At 36.0% G+C, this 21,755-nt stretch overlaps 1 protein-coding gene across 1 annotated transcript; it reads right to left on the bottom strand.

Annotated features, from left to right (window-relative positions):
* Window positions 1-434: 434 nt before the first annotated feature.
* On the bottom strand, window positions 435-20,360 carry LOC121427757 (mixed lineage kinase domain-like protein). The gene is made up of 11 exons (XM_041624306.1): window positions 20,004-20,360; window positions 17,562-17,733; window positions 12,524-12,704; window positions 10,697-10,783; window positions 9,796-9,922; window positions 8,325-8,431; window positions 4,388-4,608; window positions 3,500-3,663; window positions 1,826-1,890; window positions 1,340-1,483; window positions 435-772 (listed from the first exon to the last, which is right to left on the bottom strand). Exons 1-11 carry the CDS (start codon window positions 20,258-20,260, stop codon window positions 741-743), a joined length of 1,557 nt encoding a protein of 518 aa, XP_041480240.1. The 5' UTR covers window positions 20,261-20,360; the 3' UTR covers window positions 435-740.
* Window positions 20,361-21,755: the final 1,395 nt, after the last annotated feature.

The following is a 21,755-nucleotide window of genomic DNA, read 5'->3' as shown; positions in this document are numbered from 1 at the left end:
TACGTGTCAAAATTTGTAGCTCAGCGCAACCACCAATTCACAAGAATAATCAAAATAATTGGCACTGCTTTTAATTTCCATGGTCTTCATGATAAGTTCATTGAACACCCATCATCAAAATGCTTTTATTCTTCTTAATGATTGTTTTCATGATTACATATTACTTGATTATCACAATCATCATCACCATCATAAACATCATCATCATCATTGTCGTCGTCATCATCATCGTCGTCGTCATCATCATCATCATCATCGTCGTCATCATCATCATCATCATCAGCATCATCATCATCGTCATCATTATCCTCATCATCCCACCATCATTATCTTCCTCATCGTCATCATCATCAGCAGCAGCAGCATCATTGCCATCATTGCCATCATTATCCTCATCATCCTCACCATCATAAGCATCACATCATTATCTTCATTATCATCACTACCAATCATCATCATATAAATCATCATCGTTATCATCATTGTGATATAAATCATCATCACCACTAACATAACATTCGTAATATCACAATGTATTACATACCACTTTCAAAATAAACGACCATCATAACTTATTTCCTCCCAATCATCCTATTCCTGCTGCTCCTCCCCCTCCTGTTTCTCCTCCTCAATGATAAAAGCTGGTGTTAAAACTGAGAACAGTAACTTCTAAGGTCACTGAAGGTCTTTTCCCTGAAAAGTAGAGAACCATTTTACAGCGGATGCAGGCAAGCTCTGGTCTAGCACATCTTACACAGGCGGGCAACAACAGCTGTGAATGATAAGACGACACATTCTGAATAAGAGTAAGCTTTTCATGACAGACCTTTACATTTCACAATATAATCTCATAGCGCCCTCCCTCAGAGGATATAGGAATATGTGTAAATGGAGTTGTTAGAGATGCGCCAACTGCAGATCACCAATGCATGCAAGGCAATGGCACTAATCTCTATGATGGCGGCGCAATGCCGTCTAGGCATAAAGTCAGTACTACAAAAACTGGATAAGCTGCTTCCGAAGTAACCTCTTTTTAAAAACAGAAAACTTTAAAAACAAAGAAAACTCCCAGGGATTGTGCATTTAGTTGTGCGAATCAATAATTTTAATACAAATTTCTGCTGGAACAAATAAGAAAGGCTTCACTACCTGCCCTCTTTAAACTCATTGATGAAATAAGACCATCACAACATCATTGTATGCCATTGTACGATCAACACATGCCACTCTAAGGACATCTTACGATAACGGGATGCAATCACTCTACCAGCACCAAACGATGATTGTAAACCAATGCAAACAGGGCTAAACAAAGCTTTAGAATATAATCCTAGCTTACCATCGGTGGCTGGTCTTTTATTGGGAGAACTGTGCCGACAGAGAAGGATAAGATCTTTGAAAGGTTCCGGCGTGTCAGTCGGAGGATCTTCTATTATTCCATCCTTGATCTTGTTGTGCTTCTGAAGCGGTGTCAAGACCCCCTCTGCACCCATAAGTAGGAACAGCAAATTAGAGAATTAGTTTCATATATTTATAAATTATTACAATCCAGGTGTGTGTTTCATAAAGCTGTTTGTAAGTTAAGAGCGACTTGTAGAACGACTGGTGATCATTTCTTGCGGCAAATGGTTTACACCAAAATGTTCATTGGCGATGGATTAGCGCATAAGAAAGGCCCACCAGTTGTTCTTTAAGTCGCTCTTAAATTATGAACAGCTTTATGGAACAGCCCCCTGCAGGAAAATTTTTTTTTAGTCAACTGAAAAAAAAATTATCATTATGGACATCAAATAAAAAATTTAAGAGTCAATGTATGATCACTTACCTTTGAGTTCTGTGGCCTCAAAGGGTCGCATCCTCGATGCAATCTCATACAAGATCACTCCAAACCTTTAAGAAAAAAAAAAAAAAGTGAAAATGCCAGTTGTGGTAACAATCTAAAATGAGTTCATACAGAATCCGATAAAATAATCATCCAAGTGCTTGTGTATATATATGAATAACAAAAATGGGCCATAGGATTCTGGAGGAAATTGTGTGATTCCTGAAAAATAAGCATCGCATTTCACTGAAAAGTCTGGTTTTTTCCAAGCAATAATAATACACTGTCCCACATGTGCTTTTCTGTGTTGGCGATCTTCAGCGCAATTGTTGTTCAGCATAGATTGCAAGAACAAGAGTCCAGTTAAAGGGGAATCCAGCCTCAGTAATAAATTGTAGTGTTGGAAAGGAAAAAACAAATAATAAACTATTTCTGGTGATACTTTATTTTATCATTCTTATCACCTCTCCTTGACTTCTGGGAAGGAAATTGACCCCTGCATGGGATGGCATGACGTGCAGAATTATTCAGTTAGTGATATTGCAGATCTGTCAACTTTAAAGGTGAAGTCCATTCCAGAAAAATGTTGATTTGAATCAATATAGAAAAATCAAACAGGCATAATGCCAATGCTAAAATATCTATCAAAATTTGATGTACATTAATAAAGTTGTGAGATTTCAAAGTTTCGCTCATTTTTCACAAAACAGTTTTATGCACAACTCAATGAAATGTATTCAGAGTCGATGATGTCCCTCACTCCCATTTTGGGATTTTTTTAATTGTTTGAATTATACCATATTTCAATTTTTACAGATTTGACAATAAGGACCATCTTGTCTAGACCATATAGTATAAAAAAACAATGCTAATTCCCCATGTTCAGGGAGGAACAAAACTTTGTTTCACATGACAATTACAATATTTCACATTTCATACAATGATATACAAAAGAAAAAGTAAGTGGGTGATGTCATCGGTCTCCTCATTTGCATACCGACCAGGATGTCCATATAACTGTTTCGTGATATTAAGCAAAACTTAAAGATGTCCTTACTTTCCTATTTAACATCCGATTTTGATGAAATTTTCAGTGTTATGCTTTGTGAAACAACCCCCCCCCCCCGATTGCTAATACCCCCGTCACACTTATTCAGAATCAGCAGGAATCGAGCAGAACCAGCCAGAATGGAAATTTTTCAAAATTCGAGCCACATTCGTGAGGGAATTTCAAATTGATCTTAATTTGTAAAAATGTTGTTCTATGACTTCAATGCTCCTCAGTGCTGACTGACGTTGCAGCAACAGCTAGCCGTGCTATTATGCGATTCGATTCTCCCATGAATGCGATCGGAATGCCTCGAATGCTCTTAGAATGTCGTAAGAATATTTAGAATGCAGTCAGAGAATGCAGTCAGAATGCACTTCGAATGTCATTCGATATTTCTCCACTTCGAATGCACTTCGCAAGTTTTGAACATGAGCAAAACATTCAGGCCCGAAGAATGGACCCGAATGTCTGGAATGCACTCAGAAAGCAGTCAGAATTTTTAGAATGCGCTTTGAATATCCAGGAATGTACCAAGAATTTTCATTCTGACGGCATTCTGGCTCATTCCGCCTCTAGTGTGACGGGGGTTTAAATGTTTTATTTCCATATTCCTCAAGACCACTCACTTGTAAATCTCACTCTTTATGCTGCGTTTGAAACTGGTGCTCGTTTCCTCGGGACACAGGTAGTTCATTTCATCTTGCTCGACCGAACCACGGCCTCCGGATGTCATCGTTGACTTACTCTTACTGATCTTTGATGCTGACTTCACAAAGCCATTATCAGAGATCTGCAAAAAAAACCCAAAAAAAATCAAAAGAAAAGACATGAAACGTCCTTACAACAGAGTTAGTTTCCAATACTTATATTTCTTTTATCCTGACCAACCAGTCCCTTCACAAACAAAAAATCACACTCATTGTACAACCAAAATAAGTCTTTGATAAGATGCACAATGACATCGCATCGACATCAGCAAAAAATAGCAGGTATGTTTGACAGGATTTTACAAGGTCCCTAGTCATTGCATAATTTCCTTCAGCAAGGAATTGATCCAAGATGTGCAGCACTCAACCCAGGTGAGGTGAATGGGTACCTGGTAGGAATTTATTCCTTGAAACGCAGCGTGCATGAAAGCCAGGGTAATTATGCTGCGTTCAAGTAGGCACTTAGAGACTTCAGTAATGATAGTAATATGCAACATTTACATAGCGTTAATGTAAGTTTTTCTCAGCGCTGCATACTATTATTACTCCGGCTTTAGCACTGCTACCCTGATTGGAAGCTCTAGCATTCAAGAAATTCTTTCCTTCCTACCAGATACCCATTTACTAGTACACCTGGGTGAAGAGTAGCAAATGTAGATAAACCCCTTGCCTAAGGATGCGAGTGCTCTGGTGGGATTTGAACCATGGACCTTGTGGTGCAGAGTCCAGAGACCTGTCTACTGACCCACAACACCTCTATAATTATTATTATCATATTAATTAGGAAAAAAAAATTCTTTTACACACCTTTGCTCTGTAGCGACCGTCCACTAGAAATCTAGTAGACGTCACTGCTCTATGAAGCATGATCTTCGTTCCCTGACCAAAGTGGATTGCATGGAGTCCTTGAGCACAATCTCTGGCAAGTACGATTCTCTGTTCCCATGGCAACATATGATTTTCCTTGTCTTGGAGAACACTTCGGAGGGTGCCATGGGACATGTACTCCACCACAAAGCACATACGACCTGCATGATTGGAAGAGATTGGCAACATTTTACATTTCATTTCTGCATGTGTAAACATGTGAGAAGGTACCGTTCATCTCGATTGTTCCATCATTTTTGCTTCTACAAGTGCATATGAATAATATTCCATATAATATAATATATATATATAATATGCATATGGTCATTTTCAAACGTGAGTGACACGACAATCGGAGAGGTTTAAGGGCTCATATCTTCAAACTTAAAGGTTATGAATCAATCATGACTACTATATTATATACAATATAGGACTGGCATGGGCCACTCCGAGTTTGATTTGAATTCAACAATTCGTTTAGTAGATATGATTAAAAAATGGTGCGTGAGTGACACGACAAATTTTGGACATGGGTTTCTGACCACTAACACATATGGTTGGATTCGTGCCCAAGTAGTTGTCATGGAGTACTGTGAGTACCAGTAAATGGACATAAATAGTGTACCTATCTAACACATATAGTTAGAATCAATCAAACCTTCTCTATGGAAAATGGTACCCTCCTATGTACCGTGAGTGACACGACATCCAAAACGTGAGTGACACGACAAGTGCAAAAATAGAACATTTATCTCAACAATGAAAGAATTTTTGGCATGATGTACAAGAGTAAAATACCATTAACCAAAAAACAAGCTTAATTACATAATAACTGCTTTCTTTAAAGTTGATATGTCATCCTGATGTTTTATTCTTGGTTTATGGTCATATTTGCCCATCAACTCACATTCTCTATACCATACCACATTATTGTCACACTAGGGCTTCTACCACTCCTCTTTGGAGGAGGAGGAGGCACTTGAAGGAGGTGTTATGTGGTCTTGGCATTGACATCAACTCAAACATTCTTTTTGTGGCCTGAGTTCATTCAAAACTTTTAGCTCTTTCTCCCTATCTGTATATGAAAGTTTACAGGTTTACAATTCAGCATCCACAACGGATGGAATATTTTTTCCTTGTACGTAAGAAAGGTATTCTCAATAGTCACATCATCTGGCATGGTCTGGTAGCCAATGATGTCATGTATGACTCCTTTTTCTTGAAATATTGGATTACAATATTATCCTCCTTTAATATTTTAGGTATTGTCCAAATAGGACATGGCAGTTTCAATGTCTTTTTTTTGGTACCAAACCACAATTACGTTGCTGCACACTTCAGATGGACTATCAGCAAATCCTTGAGAAACTTGGGGATCAAGTTCAACTCATCAAGCATAGGTTTTCTCCTGAACACTGCTTGTATGTGGACCCTCCCAAGGTAGTAGGCACTATACCAAAATTCAGAGTTGTGCTTTTAGCAGGAATCTTGCAAGCGGCTTTTCATTGTTAATTATTTGATCATATACCAAGCCATGGGAATCCAGGGAAAGCCACAAGGTGAAAGACGCAGTCAGTACCTGATTCTTGCAGTCTGCTACTATTACCTACTTATACAAGTCATTAGCCTTTCCTTTTCTAAGCCCTTGGATGTCACCCTAAAATCCAATTCAGCATCCCAACCAGGCTCCCTTTATACCTCAATAGCTTTTTCTCCTTGAGGTCCAGCTCTGTTCTTATCAGGGTACCCCCCCAAAAAAAAAATTGATCTACCCGTACATGGCAACCCATCCAAAGTTGCTCAAATCGAAATGCAGTCTCAGTTGGGACTTGTTGGGACCTACATGAACATGCATCATTTTGTTGTAATGAATATGTGTAAATGCAAATCTGCTCTGAACACACATCGGCCCGCTTACGTTAGCTTGCTGTTCAGACCCTACATGTAGTTAGTGGTATGAATGGTGGCCGAATAAATAATGATTTTGAACTTGGCATGTAACTGCTTCGAGCAATATCCAAAATTTTCTATCAAATCTCAGACATTCTCACCTGAAATGTTTATGTTTTCTTGCAAATTTGTTTATTTCATGTCCTGGAATACAAGCTTTATGGCAAATGAAAAGGTTGATTTAATCAATTAGAAGGAAAAGAAAAATATTTTCTTTTCTGAATTTGAAAAAATGTTTGGTGTTCATGGAGATCTCTTATATCTCATACATTACTTTACCACTAAAATTTCTGCAAATTTCAAAATAAGATTCCTGACTTTTCTAGCTTTCTTAATGAGTATAACAAAGAAATAACATTGCTAAAAAGAAAGTGAACTTTCTGCTCATTTCTGTAAATGGAGACAGAGAATGTTCAAGTCATACCTGTATGACTTGAACCATCACCAACCCTTTATGCATTGTAAATATGTCCATTGCTAAAGTATAGTGGTTTTTCTCTTGATACATTCATAATTTTGTGTTGATTATGTTGTTATATTCTTAATCACAGTACATTCACCAATATATGAATTAGGATCCGAGTCTTCACACCAATGGAAAATTGTCAGGATTTTTTAAACCAAAGGAACCATGGAGAGGAGAGAAAATAGATGAACTCAATGTCAAATGCAATATTTCCATAAAAAGGAGTGAAATTAGGAAAATTGAGGAAATTATTAGCCTAAAATAGGCCTAAATGATGTCAGGAATAACATTTTAACTGTATCCCTGGTAAAACGCTTAAAAAATTACTGGATGTCCTTTTTTATACACAATATAATACCGTGAGTGACACGACATTTCGTGAGTGACACGACATTGTGAGTGACACGACACAACTTTAACAGTTAATTTTAGCTTTACCTTAACACATTAGACCAAGTTACTTTATATACAATGAGGTACAGGAAAACTGTATTTGCTCCTGTACTGGGATAAATTAATTTTCAGAATGCACAGCTCTAGAAAACTTTTTGTATTTAAAACGTGAGTGACACGACAACCAGTTTTGAAAACTTTGAAATCCTATTTCTTTCAGAGAAACACTTCACAGTATTTTTTTTTTGCTATTTAGGAGTTAGATACAATACACAGCTTGTATCTTGACAACAAATGCGCTTCTAATACAAATTTTATATTGTGATAGGCAATATGTGAATTTTAATGCAAAAATCAACATTTTTTAACATTTAATTTCCTTTGCATAAAATTCGCTGTATCTCAAGACAAAATTAATAATTTTATGTAACTGAAATGGAAAAATATACTTTAAGATGTCTAGTTTCAAAAAACATTAAAGCCTAATGATTTCTAGCATGTTTTAATTTTCACCCCCATGTCCACTTTTGTTTGAAAATGACCATATATATAATATTCAATTCAATCAATTTTGTTACACATTTGCATGAAAAGACACATACATGGGGAAAATATAATACTTAACAAATGGCAAAAAATACAGTGAAATACAAATGTGAGGAATTTGACAAAGTTCATAGGCCTTTCAAAGGTCATATCAACAGAGATTAAAAAAAAGAAGATAATATAAACAGAACCAACCTTGTCACAGCACAAAAAAGTAAAGCAAAACAAGCTACAAAATAAAACACACAATGTATATCTATACTTTCTCACATATTACCACAAACAAGAATTTATGACACTACAATTTAAATGAGAACTGCAACTTTACTTGCTTTCCAAAATTGCAGTTTGAAACATGTAAACACTTAGAAAAGAGCTTCACAACTAGATCTTATAGTTTGTTGTATTATTTTGTTTGTAAACCTTACAAAAATTTGCTAAAATCAATCATAAATGTAGGAAAAAATATAAGGCGTGTTACATATCAAAGATTCCACTTTCAATACGGGCTGTTCCCCTTACTTTCATAATCCATAGTGTATCCATAGAGTTGAACTATATACGATGAAAAGCGTAGGTTCTTCCATAGGTTCAACTGTTCTTTAAGCTCTTTCTTGGTAGATAATTCCCTGGAAAATAGAATAATAAAAATAATCAATTTAGTAAAATGACTTCGTAGACTGTCAAATGAAGACACAGGAAAGGACCACTTATCACTTGGTTGGGAAAAAGGAAGAAAATCACAATTTATCTTACATTATAACTACACTCTATTCTATCCTTACTTTTGTCCTTTGAAATTCAAAGGTATACATACAAATGTATGCTTTTCGTACAATTCAAGTGTTTAATCACAATAACCATACTTGCTTTTTCCTGAATACTAGATTGTAATATGCATATCGCTCTCTATGGAAATAAATCTTGAACTTTCAATTTCTGCCCTCTTTAATATTTTATGTCTGATTCACACTTAGTTCAATGTTTCACTTTTTTTATTCAATTCAATTTTATGTCTATTAAAGGGATTGTAGCCTTTGAAAGAGAACTGTCCCCAATATTTTCTTACAGGAACCTAGATTATGACTTCAGATTTTGGCAGGAACATCTTGCAAAAAATTATGGCGTCACTGGGGACTGGGGAGTCGCAAGAAATTTGAACATTTTTTTACTTTTACAGACTGTTTGGAGTCTGCGTCAGTCTCAATAAAGCATTGGAAAGGCCTCAGCGACATCGCTTGAAGAGATTACGCTATTTCTGAGATGTCGTTGCAATTACTGGAGATGTCTCTGTGTCTGAGGAGACAGCTCTCAGCGATGCAACTGATGCAAGGCATTCCAGAGATGTCACAGAGACGTGTCCGCAACTACCATGTGAATGATTGACACCTGTCACGGTGATGACTCCAATAAGCCACTTCATGGTTAGCACATGATCAACTTTTCTCAAATGACCTTTGGGATTTTTCATTAGGATAAGCACTCATTTTCAAATGTAGACGTTGCGTAAGCTTTACCGGTAGAGTATTCAAAGTCTAAGAACAAAAGGCATTGTATAGACAAGGTGACTAGAATAGTACATCAGGGATAAAGTTTGGAAATCTGTTTCATTGTCTGCCTTTAGCACATTTGAGTATTGTCTAGGCTACTGTCAAATACCAGTGATTATGAAGGCTCTATTTATTACTCTTCAGCTTGGATGTGATAAAATGAATATTTTGAAAAGAATACATGAATAATCATCAAATCACAAATGCCTATGTTAGTGAATTTGCAAGCCACCTTCATGGTTTATCTCAAATGACCTTTTCTGCTCGTGCGCAGTTTACAACTGTGAACAAGCTCATTGCTGCACCTCAATGAGAACGCATTTATTTTCTTCTTTGAGACGTCTCAGAGATCGTATGCCACATATAATGAAGACACTGCAACAAAATCTCCATTGGTGAGAGATATCCCCATGAGTTCAATCAATACAATATGATGTGCTTACTTGTCTTCAAATGCTTTGATGACCAGCATCTTGTCTTCGAACTTGTGTTTTGTCTTGATGATAGGTCCGTAGGTTCCTTCTTCCAAAGTCTCTAGGTCCGTAAATTCAGTGTAGTTCATACTCAATTCTGAAAAAAAAGAATTACGGGAAAATTGACCAAAAACAAAGCAGGTTAGAATGTAGATTTAATGCCAAACACATGCCATTTCTACATGTATATGTTAATAAAGAAGTAAGGCATAATAAAGAAAACCTCTAAGTAACAGGAATTCCACTCAGAATCTTCCTCTGTGTTCTCTCTACAATGAATAATATAATTGAAATTTGAAACATGACAAAATGATGCATCAGTGTAGGAAACAATTTGTTTATGGTCTATTTTTTTCCACAATGGGGTGATTGCTGAATTTTTGGGACTAGTTCTTTCATTTCAAGGGCTATTTTGTGTGAGCAACCGGCAATCATGGCGTAACTGCCAATATCATCATTCTGCCATATGCAGAATGTTGATTTTTGAGATATTCCTGAATATCTTTTGTGGCAGATCTTGAGGTGACTATAAAAAAAATTGGTTGCCCAATGCATGAGTTTGGGGAAATTGAGGGGTGATTTGGGTCATTACTCTTGTGTATTTCCTCAATTCAAATTCTTGCTGTACAACACTTCAATCAACAACAACCATATTTAGCTGATAGCAATAAAAAATATTTGGAATCTGATTTAGCACTGAAGACAATCATCCAGTCAATTGTAAAAGTCTCTTGCTGGGAAAACAGTTTTCGTAACTGAAGTGGCTACCCTGGGTAAAATATGACGTTATCATTATTATCCATAGCTTGTAAACAGCTTCATAAAGCATGCACCTGAACATTAATTTGCTATGAGTTTAGGTCAAACTTACCGCTGGCATACTTCTCGCAACATGTGAGTTGTTCAATGAACTGTATGTCTTTGCGCAGACGCTCAAACTCTGTCTTTACAGCTTCATCTGAGAGGTCAAGGAAAGGTTTTAAATAAAGAAGAACTTATAACATTTTACCTCCGACGTTTATTATCTCCGAGTGTGAGGTTGTTATCTTATGCCTTCGGTGAAGTGTCAGAGAGCATCTTTGTACAGGATTTGGTACTAACATATTTTTAAAAATACCAAAATTTCGTGTACTTTGCATATTTTGTTGTCATACACAGAGCCAGCGATTACTAACACTAATCATCATTTTCAGAAACTTTCTGATTTAATTACCATTAAAACAGTGTAAGAGATTTAATACCATTTACGCATAGTACTTTGCACATTTCATCGTTTCTTACAATGAGCATGACAATAAGTTCAAGTACCTTGGATATAGAAATGGAAGTTTGGATTATAATTTTTGTCATTTGTACATGTATCATTGCATGTATCCTGTTTACTGTGTATAAGCATACAAACTATACTCGCCATCAAAGTTGTGTAAAATATCACGTCTGTGACACTGCATAAAATTTTCCACCTATCCTTTTTTTTATTTATACATATTTTTTTTAATAATTAGGGGAGACCGGTGTTAGTTGGAACATGGGGTAAGTTGAAACATTGTAATTTTCTTTAAAGCCTGTAAAATAAATTTATGCAATACTGCCCCTCAATTTATTGCTATTAATAACACAACAGTGTTGAATCATTATTGCAATAAAATGAGGGCAGTATTGCATAAATTTATTTTACAGGCATTAAAGAAAAGTACAATGTTTCAACTTACCCCATGCAACTAACCCGGTCTCCCCTACTTGTAAATAGTTTAATTATGTTTGATTTTTTTATTTTTGTTTATACTTGCTGTGTTGACCCAATAAAACATATAAAAATGTACCTAGCATTATGTTTAATTGTCATGAAAAATGTAAGCACTGACTTTTCTACTTGACATCATTATCATTTATCATTTGATAAAAAAAACGCAATTGTTGATATACCAACAGTACAGTACTTCAACCAGGCTGCTACTTCCACCTCGCTTCGTGGTCATCAGATGATCAAGGTTACACGTCTCACACTGTTACTTATCAGTAAACTTTTATTCCTGATCCCGTGATGCCATTAGACTGAGGGATATTCTCCCTGCCATTACAGTTTTGGTATGGTTGGTTTATTGAAACAAATATCAAACAGGCAGCTCGCAGGCTGAAAATGTTCAATTTACAAGCAAAAAAATCAACAGAGACACTAAAATTAAACAATGGGAAGAGATAAAACATGAATTAAATTAACATTGATAAAATGCCAAATGCAAATTATGGAAATAGCAATAAATCAACTTTCTAGTATTATGTTTGAATCAAAATACAGAAACCAACAAATAGGCCTAAACGAAAAACAATGAACAAAGGCAGAAAATGAGTTGTGTAGTTGACGCAAACTGCACATCAGTAGTCAGCTTCAAGGCTGAGGTGCAGAAAATCCATTTGCACTAAGACTGCGCTGATTCTTTTCAACCGCACGTAGAATAGATCTTCCACAGCACTGTACATACTCCTGCACAATTCTACAACTAGTGTGAGTTCGATGATACACCAACTTGACGGACTGTACTTTAATGGATGATGATGATCATTTTCAGAACAATATCAGTTTAATACATGAAGCTAACACCATTTTATAGCTATCAATCACAGTACGCTAGATATTCTTACAAAACGTTCTTGGGACCAGATCAAAAGTTTGGGGTGTTGAAATAATTTGACTTACAAATGAGTTTGAGATTCTCTTTGATGTCATTGATGTCTTGGCTCTGATCCTCCAAGTCTGCTTTAATGCTCTTCAAGTCTTCCTCCAAGTCTTCCATCTTCTGCTTCCACATGCTATCCTTGTCGAAGGCATCACTGAGTTGTTTCCGCATGTCTGCGCTGATGATTTTGGGGAATGCAGCCTAAAAAAGATAAGACAAATATATTATTAAATTCAATATAAATGATAATAAATTGTAATTATTGATATGAACACCCATGCTCCATCTAGGCTTCTACGATCAAATGACTTCGGTCTCCTTACGGTTCCAAAATGTAAAACAAAGTTGGGGGGGAGGGCATTCATCCATGCGGGGACCTCGCTACTGAATTCCCTCCGAGAGATCCGGGATAGCAAGTGTGTTGAAACATTTAAGATTAAGCTAAAAAAATCTTACCTCTCTATAACTCATTATATCAATGAAGATTTTTAAAATTTTGTTTTGCTCCCCCCCCATCACTTGTGTGACTTGTATATCTTTAATGAGATACATATGGTGGCAGAGGTAATAATGGCAGAGGTAAAAATGGCAGAGGTATAAATGGCAAAGGTAATAATGGCAGAGGTAAAATAGCAGAGATAATAATGGCAGAGATAAAAATGGCAGAGGTCATAATGGTGTTGGTAAAAAGGGTCCTAAACCCCCATGCAAAAAAATAATAAAAAAGCCCTGACATGTAAGCCCTACATAGATTAACTAAGAAAGGTTCTAAGAAAATAAAAAATAATGGAAAGGGTGTCATTTCTAAAATAATAGATAGATCGTCTGCACCAAATTGATAATCTTTTGGTTGGAATAGCTTATTTTTTCTGGACTCTCATGGATGGCCTTCTCATGTCAAATTGCTGTATTAATATTCAAATTTGAAGCACACTTTTGATCGCAATTGTTTTTACTTCATTAAAGGGGAAGTTCAATCTCAGTTAAAAGTCATTGTAGAATAGCAGAAAGAAAATGATATTGGTGAGGGTTTCAGGAAATCAATCAAAGAACAAAAAAGACATTACTTTTATATTTTAATGATGACGTCATTTGCGAGCAGTTTTCCCATATCTGGTGTATAGAAAATATTAATGAAATGTAATTTTCTAGAAAAAAATAAAAATGTCTTCTTTTTTTATCTTCAGTATATATCAAGAGACAAATCATTTCACTTACGCTCCTGAAATATTTTTTTAAAAACAATTATGAACTAATTTGTCGTGCATAAAATGTCATGGGCAGCTTCCCATTAATGACATCAAACCCTTTGGGAACCTGACATCCACTTGGACTAGCTGCACTGAGGTATTGCTCTAAAGACTGAACAATAGTTATATCATTTACATTTAACGTATCACATAAATCAGGAGCAGATCCAGGATTTTCCAAAGGGGGGGGGCACATTTTCCTGAAAAAATGACACGCAAAAAAGATTTCCACTTACTAACTCGTCCACAAAATAATTAGCAAGCAGAAAAGGGTCTTGTTTTAAAAAGGGGGCACACTTGAATTAGAACCACATATTTGATTTTAATTGCACCTCTCAAGGGGGGGGGGCACAGGTTGGCTGTGCCCCATGGAACTGCCAGTGTCATTAAGACATCATATCTATTCATCATGATCCATCATGATCCATCATGATGTGGAAATGAAAAAAATTTAATTTTATTACAGAATGTTCAGTTTTTGTCTCACCTGCGAAGCAAAGTGAGACTATAGGCGCCGCTTTTCCGACGGCGACAGCGGCGGCGGCGTCAACATCAAATCTTAACCTGAGGTTAAGTTTTTGAAATGACATCATAACTTAGAAAGTATATGGACCTAGTTAATAAAACTTGGCCATAAGGTTAATCAAGTATTACTGAACATCCTATTAGAGTTTCATGTCACATGACCAAGGTCAAAGGTCATTTAGGGTCAATGAACTTAGACCATGTTGGAGGAATCAACATCGAAATCTTAACCTGAGGTTAAGTTTTTGAAATGTCATCATAACTTAGAAAATATATGAACCTAGTTCATGAAACTTGGACATAAGGTTAATCAAGTATCAATGAACATCCTGCATGAGTTTCACGTCACATGACCAAGGTCAAAGGTCATTTAGGGTCAATGAACTTTGGACGAATTGGGGATATCTGTTGAATTCCCATCATAACTTTGAAAGTTTATGGATCTGATTCATGAAACTTGGACATAATAGTAATCAAGCATCACTGAACATTTTGTGCAAGTTTCAGGTCACATGATCAAGGTCAAAGGTCATTTAGGGTCAATGAACTTTGGCCGAATTGGGGATATCTGTTGAATTCCCATCATAACTTTGAAAGTTTATGGATCTGATTCATGAAACTTGGACATAATAGTAATCAAGCATCACTGAACATTTTGTGCAAGTTTCAGGTCTCATGATTAAGGTCAAAGGTCATTTAGGGTCAATGAACTTTGGCCGAATCGGGGGTATCTGTTGAATTACCATCATAACTTTGAAAGTTTATTGGTCTAGTTCGTTAAACTTGGACATTAGAGTAACCAAGTATCACTGAACATCCTGTGCATGTTTCAGGTCACATGTCCAAGGTCAAAGGTCAATGAACTTTAGCCGAATTGGGTGTATCTGTTGAATTACCATCATAACTTTGAAAGTTTATGGATCTGATTCATGAAACTTGTACATAAGAGTAATCAAGTATCACTGAACATCCTGTTCCAGTTTCAGGTCACATGATCAAGGTCAAAGGTCATGTAAGGTCAATGAACTTTGGCCATGTTGGGGTTTTTTGTTGAATAACCATCATATCTCTGTAAGTTTATTGGTCTAGTTCATAAAAAGAGGACATAAGAGTAACCATGTATCACTGAACATCTTGTGCGAGTTAGAGTAGTATTCAAAGTCAGCACTGCTGCTATATTGAACCGCGTGATGCAGGTGAGACGGCCAGAGGCATTCCACTTGTTTTTTTTTTGTTATCCAGGTTAAATTATGAAAGCAGTTCGAATTAGACCCGAACTTGTTCGTTTCAAAAGGTTAATGGCTGCACAAATCGGTGTTTACATTTACAAAAAATTGTTGGGTTTGCATGTGAAGCGCTGTTCTGCTCAGGAACTTAAGATCCTTTCATCATGCAGTCACTAATTGAAATTTGGCAAGAAAAAGCTTGAGTTTAGTCATGTAAATGACAGAGTATAGATCTTAAATGATGAAAAACAACATAATTTATTTAATAAGTTTTTATAACCCATTTCATCGACAAGAGTCTGGTCAAGGATGATAATTATTAATGTAGCCTATCTTCATCATTTTTACCTCTGCCATTTTTACCTCTGCCATTTTTCCTCTGCAATTTTTACCTCTGCCATTTTTACCTCTGCCATTTTTACCTCTGCCTTTATTACCTCTGCCATTATTACCTCTGCCATTTTTACCTCTGCCATTTTTACCTCTGCCATTATTACCTATGCCATTTTTACCTAGCACCTCCTAACAAATTGCTTTGATTATTATTATTTATTATTTATTATCTATGAAAACCTTTGTCATGGTAAATATGTGGCAAATGATTATCAGAGGAACCTGCTTCTGGATGAAATGGAAGTATACCATGAGGGATAGGGAAAGAGCTGAACTGGTGGAAATTTGGAAAATGCAATTAAGAAATACATTGAATTCACAGATTCAAAATTTTGACAATGAATCAGTTGAAGAATCGATTTCCAAAAAATTTAACAATATACTGGGCCAGGGCATTTCGGGATATCATATGGCCGAAGATGTCGCCGTCAAACGCGTGATTGCATAAAAAATTGGAAAGTGCATTGCCTTGGATCTAATCTACAAAAATGGCAAAGTTCTTTATTTCATGAAATGGCTATTAATCAATAATGTTAATTTATTGGCAACTAATTAGTATGCACAATTACACTTTTTGCTCTAACTCCCAAAATAAAAGTCCAAATAATCTCTTTGTGGCATTCTTAGAAATGTTCTTAAATAAAAATTACACAATCTGATTTCTACATATGTTTTTAGCAAAAATTTGAAACACATTTTTTATTTTTCAACCTTGTGTTTTTCATTGTTAAATAAAAATGCCAGTGATTCTTATACAATCACAGCATAAAATAAAGCAATTTAATCAGTATAAAGCAAACAAATATTCATACATGTATATTCATCATATTTGACTGATTAGGCTGAAACTACATTTCATATTAAAATTGTTTCACAAAATCTTGTTTTTGAGCAATTTTCAGTCTGATATGTATACATACATGTATGCATATCTTAAAAAAGGAGTACGTAAAGGTAAAACTTTGGTCTTGAAAGATGCAGGATATAAGTCACAAAACATTGCCACAAGAGCTTTTTGTGTTGTGAAAATATTACATTATACATTGAGGGGGCCTCCAATTCAACCCCCTCCCCCAGCTCCCCCGGCCTAGTTAGGGTTAAAACACAAGGGGATTATCCCCTAAAATGTCCCTAAATGAAAATTACGTTACATTTCCGTTGAAACCAGTGATTTGAGTAAAATCACTGGTTTCAATGGAAATGTACCATAATTTTCATCAAAGACAGTACAAGGGGAAGACCGGACACTTCGGCTATTTTTTAAAACGCTCGATTTCGCTCATGGGGAAGGGCGCCCCAACAGCATTGAGTAAGTAAACCTTCGAACATCGGCACGCGGCTGTGTATTAAACGTATAAATACCAGTCGCTAGTGGACGCACTGTTGTTTTTTTGTGGATCTAATGAAAAACAAATTTCAAAACAATATATATAAATAATCAAGAGTCAAGACATCAAAGTTGGTGCTTAACTCATTTAGATTTTAATCCACCATGTCACTTTCATTTTATTATAAATCCAGGTCCTTTGTACTATGTCACGTATGTCCTGTAATTTGTATTGTACTGCAATAAATTTTGAAATGCTGGATAAATAATAACTTTTAGTCCGAATGTCCTTTTGATCATGCACAGAATGGAACTCCGAACTGATGAATAGACTTACCTGAAGTGAGAAACCGAGACTCTGTTGTAAGGTTGTCAGCTGGTCATTATAACCATCAAAATTATCCTGGATTTTCTGCTTGTGCACAAACTTGTCCAGCCACTTTTTACCCCCAAGCTTCAAGAGAAAGATTTCAATGTTCGTCATACAGTCCTGCAACTCTTTGAGAGGCCTGGAATGCAATAAAAGAGATTTTGATAAATTTAAAATAATAAATGCTTTTTTTTAAATACACTCGGCAAAAAAAATAAAAATTAAAATATTCCATACAGATATTTGATTTAAGGCAAATTATTGTATGTCAACATGACCAGACAATATTCCTCTTCCAATATGACGTGACATTTTTATGTGAACAGTCAGGCATGGCTGGTTACAGGCTTTAAACAATAACAATGTCAGTAAAAGAAAATTACAAGAAAACGATCAGTCATTCTTTCAGATGTGAAAGTTTGTGTGGCATAAATATCCACTACATGTAAGTGATAAAAGCAAACGTAAAGTCAAACACCAATCTAAAGAGAAGAGAAAGTTATCCACCTGGGATGCATGAATTTTCCACTGGAATTTTAAGTCAGTTAGTCGATAAAAAAATGTAAAATTTCAATATCTTGGCATAAGCAAAAGAAAATTAACCTTATCCTCCTATTTTCTGAAGGGGTGGTGGCCCTAGGTCGACCACTCCTAGGGCGGTCTCTAACTTCATCAGTAGCCAAATACCACTGGTTAAAATTTAAAATTGTTGTTGGTGAAACTTGGAAATATCAAGCCATTTGTCTAAATGACTACCCAGGCTGCAACATTCCTATTGCTCTTGCACGCTCTTGGTTGGAAATCTTCATCTTGAAAGTGAGTTTCAAAAATGATCAATCTCGTTATGCATCTCATGATGCATCCCTAAGCATTCAATTCAAATGATAACAGTCTGTTGAAATTGTTGAATGTTTGCCTAAAGGATGGCCATGATCATTAGCATTTGAATGGTCCATTTCTTGCAATTTTCTTTTACTGACATTGCTATTGTTTGAAGCATTTAACCACCCATGCATGACTGTTCATATGAAAATGTCATGTCATACTTGAAGAGGAATATTATCTTGTCATGTTGACATGAAATATCTGAACTTTTCTAAGTGTCCAAGAACTTTTTTTGCCAAGAGTTTTAAAGGGGTAGTTCACTCTGAAGAAAAGATTGTTGTAAAAATAGAAAAATAATAACAAATATTGGTGATTGTTTGAGGAAAATCTATTACAGATTCAGAAAGTTATAACATAGAATTTAACAGACATTTTGGATTTGTGACATCATACATGTACATGTACCGGCAGGTGCCCAAAATGTTATGTAATGAATTTCATTTTGTGAACGGTTCCTGATGATTTATTTTTGTTTTCTTTTCATGATCTGGTGTGAAATGACAGTAAAAACAGTTTTCAAAATTGGACTCAAAACGATGGAAAATAATGAATTTTGGGCATTTCATGACACCTCAAAATGAAGCCTTTCTATAAAAAATCTCTGAATTGTGTGTAAAGTGAATGGGTGTGCACCCAGTCACATATATTGCTGTATATATACGCGTGACCAAGTAATTTCCAAACACCCCCTCAACAAGTTTTTCGCGGGCTTCATTTACACATTTTGGCCCCTAAACAAGTTGTCGCCAAAATATAACCCTGGGGAAAAAATACCCTAAACACATTTGGCTAGTGTTTAAAAAAACATGTTTTGGGAAAAAAAATACCCAAAATATGTTTGACCCCGCAATTGACCACAGACCAGTCTTTCAAGACCACCTTTTCTTGGAAATTGGTGCTTTTGGTACCCTTAACAAGTCCACGCATGGACTGCGTCCAGAACTGAAAAAACACTCCTTTTAAACATGTTTTTGGGTCATGCGTTTGCACAGCAATATATTTGACTGCCCCCCCCCCCCCCCGGAGTGCACACAGCAGACATGGGTCACCATTCTTTTGTTCAATCTGAAAATGACTGACCAAGGGCCTTTTCCAAGAAAATCATATATTTCTTCCAAGTTTTCTTGGCACACTTGACTTACTCATGAGCAGTATAAGTCAAGGAATATCATTATTATCTAACTGAATTTTTTTGTGAAATAAAAGGAAATTCATTATAAATATTCAGGTGCACATACATGGACCCCCTTTATACAGAAAGATGGGAGGAAGTGGATCAGCTGGATTGGGGGGAGGTGTCATTTCAATGCCATTGAAGAATTGACAATGAATCATCATGGATTGAGAATGATTGACAATGAATTCTAGTATCCATGATGAAAATCATCCAGAAAAATAGTGGACATGTTATTAAACAAATGTTTTGGGCATGCCATGTTTTATTCAGATTTCCTAAGTTTGCACACACACACAAATAATAATAATAAAAAGCCTTCCAACTACATTCTTAACAAAATATCATACCGGATATACATCATCGGGCCTTCATGGTAATCGTAGCCAACACCATCGGGGCGCGTCGGGTCCAACTCCGGAAGAATAACGTTCTTGGAGTCTGCTTCTTTCTGGAGCGCTTTCACGGGAACGAGGATAATTTCAACTCTTTCCGATAGTGTTTTGCTCTGAGATTTGAAGCTTTTAACCTGCTGTGCAGCTTCATAGATCTTCAGCCCGAGTTCACCCAACGAACCAACACCAGAAAGAATATCAACGACAGACATTTTTGCTCACTATTTGGGGTTTACTAAATTACTGCGACAGTGCGAGTTCGATCGTGTACACGGTCCTGCACTCACAGTACACAGCTCAGATAAAATGAAACACATGCAAATTGAGCCGAGGCCACTTCCGGATTCCTCTCACAGTACAGCTCACATCAGGCGCCAGCGCGCCAGTCTGATTACGGTAGATACAAGTTAACTAACGTTAGGCCTAGTTTAATTGGAAAAAATACTAAAACAGAAACTCTTGGGAAGAGCAAGCAAATTGTCACAACTCAAACCGGAAGCCTGAAAATTTTACAGGAACGAAAAATTTTACAGGAACGAAAACAATGAATAAGAAACTAGTGTTGACGGTGTGAATCTGCAAGTCCTCAGTTAAATCCTGTTCGAAAGCAAAATTGATCGTGTTGATAGTCTAAATTGCTCAGACATACTTGACCTGACTGGACCATTTTTTCGATAAAAACTTGATATATTGGGTGAAAATTTTCCCTCTTTTTCTTATTTTTAACAGCAGTAAATATTCGATTTTGGCATTTGTGGAACTTAATTCAAACATCGTAAGAGTTTTTGTCAGAGTGAATTTCATGTGCAGTCTGGAAAACAGACAACGGTTGAAAATTTCGGGGATTCCCCCTTATTAGCACGTGCTTGCCGAGTGATGACGCAGCTTTTCATTTGGTTTCTTTAATATGCGGAATATAATACTACCCGCCATGCCTGCGGGGAAGTACAGGCTACTTCCCGGATATATACTTCTTGACAACCCACTAATCCCAAATATCATAATCAGTTTAATTTGAATGTACTTTATATTTCAAAGTACAATCACGTTCAAGATATTTCAAAGCAATTCAAAGTTTTAAATATCAATTACAAGATTATATTACTCATAACCAGGACTTCAACGTTATTAAAAGACAAATCCACCCACCCAAACAAAAAAAATTTGAATAAAAAGAGAAAAATCCAACTGGCATAACACTGAAAATTTCATCACGATCGGATGAAAAATAAGAAAGTTATGACATTTCTACATTTCATAATATAGTTATAAGCACATCCCGGGAGGTATGAAATTGAGGGAACTGCACACATCACTCACTATTTTTTTGTATTTTATTATGTGAAATATGAAATGTTCTAATTTCCCTGAACAAGTGGAATTACCATTGTTCAACATTTTATTGTTCATTCAGTCTTTCTTTTCAAATCTGTAAAAAATGCCTATTGTATAATTCAAACAATAAGAACAAAAGAAATAGTGATAAAAAAAGTGCACAACTAGTTACCAATTAATAATGCATACAGCATTTCCATTTATTTGAAAGTAGGATAAAAGAGGATTGTAGATTACATGCCTTGCTCACGGGCATAGGTACCAAGGCCGGGAATCGAACCCCGGACTTTAGTTGTATAGTCAGGCGCATAGACCACTCGGCCCTCGGCCATGGCAACTCCACTGTGACTAAATTGTGTATATAACTACTTT

Source organism: Lytechinus variegatus, chromosome 14 (genome assembly GCF_018143015.1).
Source record: "Lytechinus variegatus isolate NC3 chromosome 14, Lvar_3.0, whole genome shotgun sequence".
Classification (NCBI taxonomy): domain Eukaryota; kingdom Metazoa; phylum Echinodermata; class Echinoidea; order Temnopleuroida; family Toxopneustidae; genus Lytechinus; species Lytechinus variegatus.
The sequence above is the reverse complement of the archived record's forward strand: the minus strand, read 5'-3'. Positions and strand labels throughout refer to the sequence as shown.